We start from the raw sequence: 2,500 nt of genomic DNA, 5'->3' as shown, positions 1-2,500 counted from the left end.
CCGAGAGGAAGCACAAGTAAAGAGAGCAATGTATGCCTTGAAGACCTTCTTATTCTTGGAGAAGACATCTCTTAAATAGACTGGCCCAGCAAAATCGACACCAACCTGGGTGAAGGCAAATTCATCTGATACTCTGAAATCTGGGAGGGGAGGCTGAGGAGGAGCATTGTATGATCTCCCTTCAAGTTTCTTGCATGTAGCGCAAGGCGAAATCACGTCACGTACGGTCTGTCTACCCCTTACAACCCAGAATCTTGACCTTAAATCAGTTAGTGTTTCTTTGACGCCGTTGTGCATGACGTTGCTGTGACTCCTATTGATCATAAGAACAGGGAATTGATGTTTCCGGGGTAGAATCGCAGGAAAACGGGCTGAATACGGCAGGGGCGCATTATGTAGTCTTCCTCCACATCTCAATATGCCCCTGTCGTCTTCAAAGAGACCCAAGGAATGACGCGTCTGTCCGAAATCTTCTTCCTCTCGCACATACTTCTGGACATGCTTGATCCACCACAGTGCAATCTCTGAATCCAGCCAACATACACATTCAGTGATATTAAAAGCTGGACCAAGTGCCTTATGAACGCTTGTGATTAGTCTTGCAAGCACCAATGCAGACAGAAGTTCTAATTTGGGTGTGGTGACACCAGTAAGGGGTGATACTCTCGTCTTCGAGGCAACAAGCTTGCAAACAACTGAATTTTCTGGCTGTATCCTAAAGTAAACAACACCACCAAAGGCTTTGTCTGATGCATCTCCAAACCCTTGCAACTGAAATGTACGAGTCTCAACACAGTTTAGTCTCGATGAGTAACATCTGTCGATTGAGAAACTCGAAATAGTTTGTATGTCCTGTAACAATGACTTCCACCGTTCCAGTACGTCTCCGTCCAGAGGAGCGTCCCAATCAACATCCCTCTTGCAAATGTCTTGAAACAGTATTTTGAATGCAACAAACATTGGAGACAGTATTCCAAGAGGGTCAAATATTTTCGCAATAGAACTGAGAACGACTCGTTTTGTGACGATTTCTTCTGTCAGGTAACTGGTTAAGCTCTTGAAGGTAAAGACAAGCTTATCTTCTACAGGATTCCAAGATGTTCCCAGCACCTTTGGAAGACCTTCTGAATTATCCACATTCTGAAACTGTGTCTTGGAGAAAGTCTGATCTTCTTGCTGTAAATCAGGAGAGCGGTGATGCTGTATCGCTACTTGGCCCTACTATGACTTGATTCTATTTGCCAACTCCTGATCATTTGTCAGCCACTTACGCATGTTGAAGCCAGCTTCCACGAATCTTTTCCTGAGTTTGGAGTAGAAGTCATAGGCTGAAGGAACATCAGGCTTTGAAGAAGCCAGGTCATCCACATAAATAGAACGTAACACTTCCTCAAAAAATTCTGGATCTCTATCCATGTACTTGTTCAGATGATGTCTAATAGTTCCATTTAGGAGAAATGGGCTGGAATTAACTCCGAAGACTACTCTGGTGAATCGCATAATGAATACCTTCGGATTGTCAGTAAGAATGTCATTAACCCTAAGAAATCGCAGGAAGTCACGGTGCTCGGAAGCAATAGCAATATTCAGGAACGCCTTCTCCATATCGGCAGTAAGTGCAACCTTGTGAGCCCTGAATCGTGTCATTAAATCGAAAATCATGGGAGTGAGGGGTGGTCCAGAGTACAAGCAATTGTTGAGGCTTGGTCCATGATGCTTAGCAGATGCGTCATAGACTACGCGGAGTTTAGTTGTGTCCTTATCAAGCCTGATAATTTCTCGTGAGGTAAATAGTGGACCTTGCCTACTTCTGTTTGTTCCGTCAAGTTCACTGGTTCAATAATGTTCCTTTCAAGTTTCTCCTTAACGACTTCATCATAGTGTTTGAGGACTTCGGGTTTCGATTTTAGTCTCCGCAGCAATGACTCCAGCCTCATTTTGCTTAAATGATAGTTGTCTGGGAGTAAGGGATGATCTTCCTTGAATGGCAATTTGACTTCATATCTTTCTCCAATGTGCCTGATGTCTTCAATGAATTTCTCATAGACCGTCGGTTCATCGTGTTTGATTCCTAGTGTTTCTAAATCCCAAAAGTGCTTAATCTCTTTTTCAAGTGAATCTTCTCCTTCAATGACACAATTTGAGATCTTGAGCACATGGGTTTCGGTAAGATTGATTGAGGAGTTTCCCTGCCCTAGCACAGGAATACCATCAACTGCCTCCACTGCAAATTGAACAATGTCACACTGCCTTAGTTTGGCAGTAGACTCTTCGAAGGTCTTGATCAGTAATGTGTCCTGGCCAGCCACAGGTAGCTTAAGAGTGTTCTGCAAGTTCTCTGAGATGTAGCTTCTTTGACTGCCACTATCAAACACCATTCTGGCATTGACAGAATGTTCACCACTCCCTGGCTTGGAGATGTTTGCTCTTGCTGTCTGCAGAAGTACACTGGATTTAGAGCTGACAAACATACTGGTAGATGAAGCTTGGAATGATGCTA

The 2,500-nt window shown here is 43.7% G+C and overlaps 2 protein-coding genes across 2 annotated transcripts in view; both read right to left on the bottom strand.

Moving 5' to 3' along the window:
* LOC137981780 (uncharacterized) overlaps window positions 1-1,605 on the bottom strand; it is a 2,475-nt gene extending 870 nt beyond the window's left edge. The window contains exons 1-2 of the mRNA XM_068828831.1: window positions 1,243-1,605; window positions 1-1,176 (exon numbers count right to left, since the gene is read on the bottom strand). The exon at window positions 1-1,176 is cut by the window's left edge and continues 870 nt beyond it. Coding sequence (XP_068684932.1) covers window positions 1-1,176; window positions 1,243-1,605 — 1,539 coding nt within the window. The remainder of the gene's footprint in view (window positions 1,177-1,242) is intronic.
* Window positions 1,606-1,736: 131 nt separating this feature from the next.
* Window positions 1,737-2,471, bottom strand: LOC137981779 (uncharacterized). The gene has a single exon (XM_068828830.1). The coding sequence runs from the start codon at window positions 2,469-2,471 to the stop codon at window positions 1,737-1,739; it is 735 nt and encodes a 244-aa protein (XP_068684931.1).
* Window positions 2,472-2,500: the final 29 nt, after the last annotated feature.

This window comes from Montipora foliosa, chromosome 13 (assembly GCF_036669935.1).
Source record: "Montipora foliosa isolate CH-2021 chromosome 13, ASM3666993v2, whole genome shotgun sequence".
Taxonomy (NCBI): domain Eukaryota; kingdom Metazoa; phylum Cnidaria; class Anthozoa; order Scleractinia; family Acroporidae; genus Montipora; species Montipora foliosa.
Note: the sequence above shows the minus strand (reverse complement) of the source record. Positions and strands in the feature narration are given on the sequence as shown.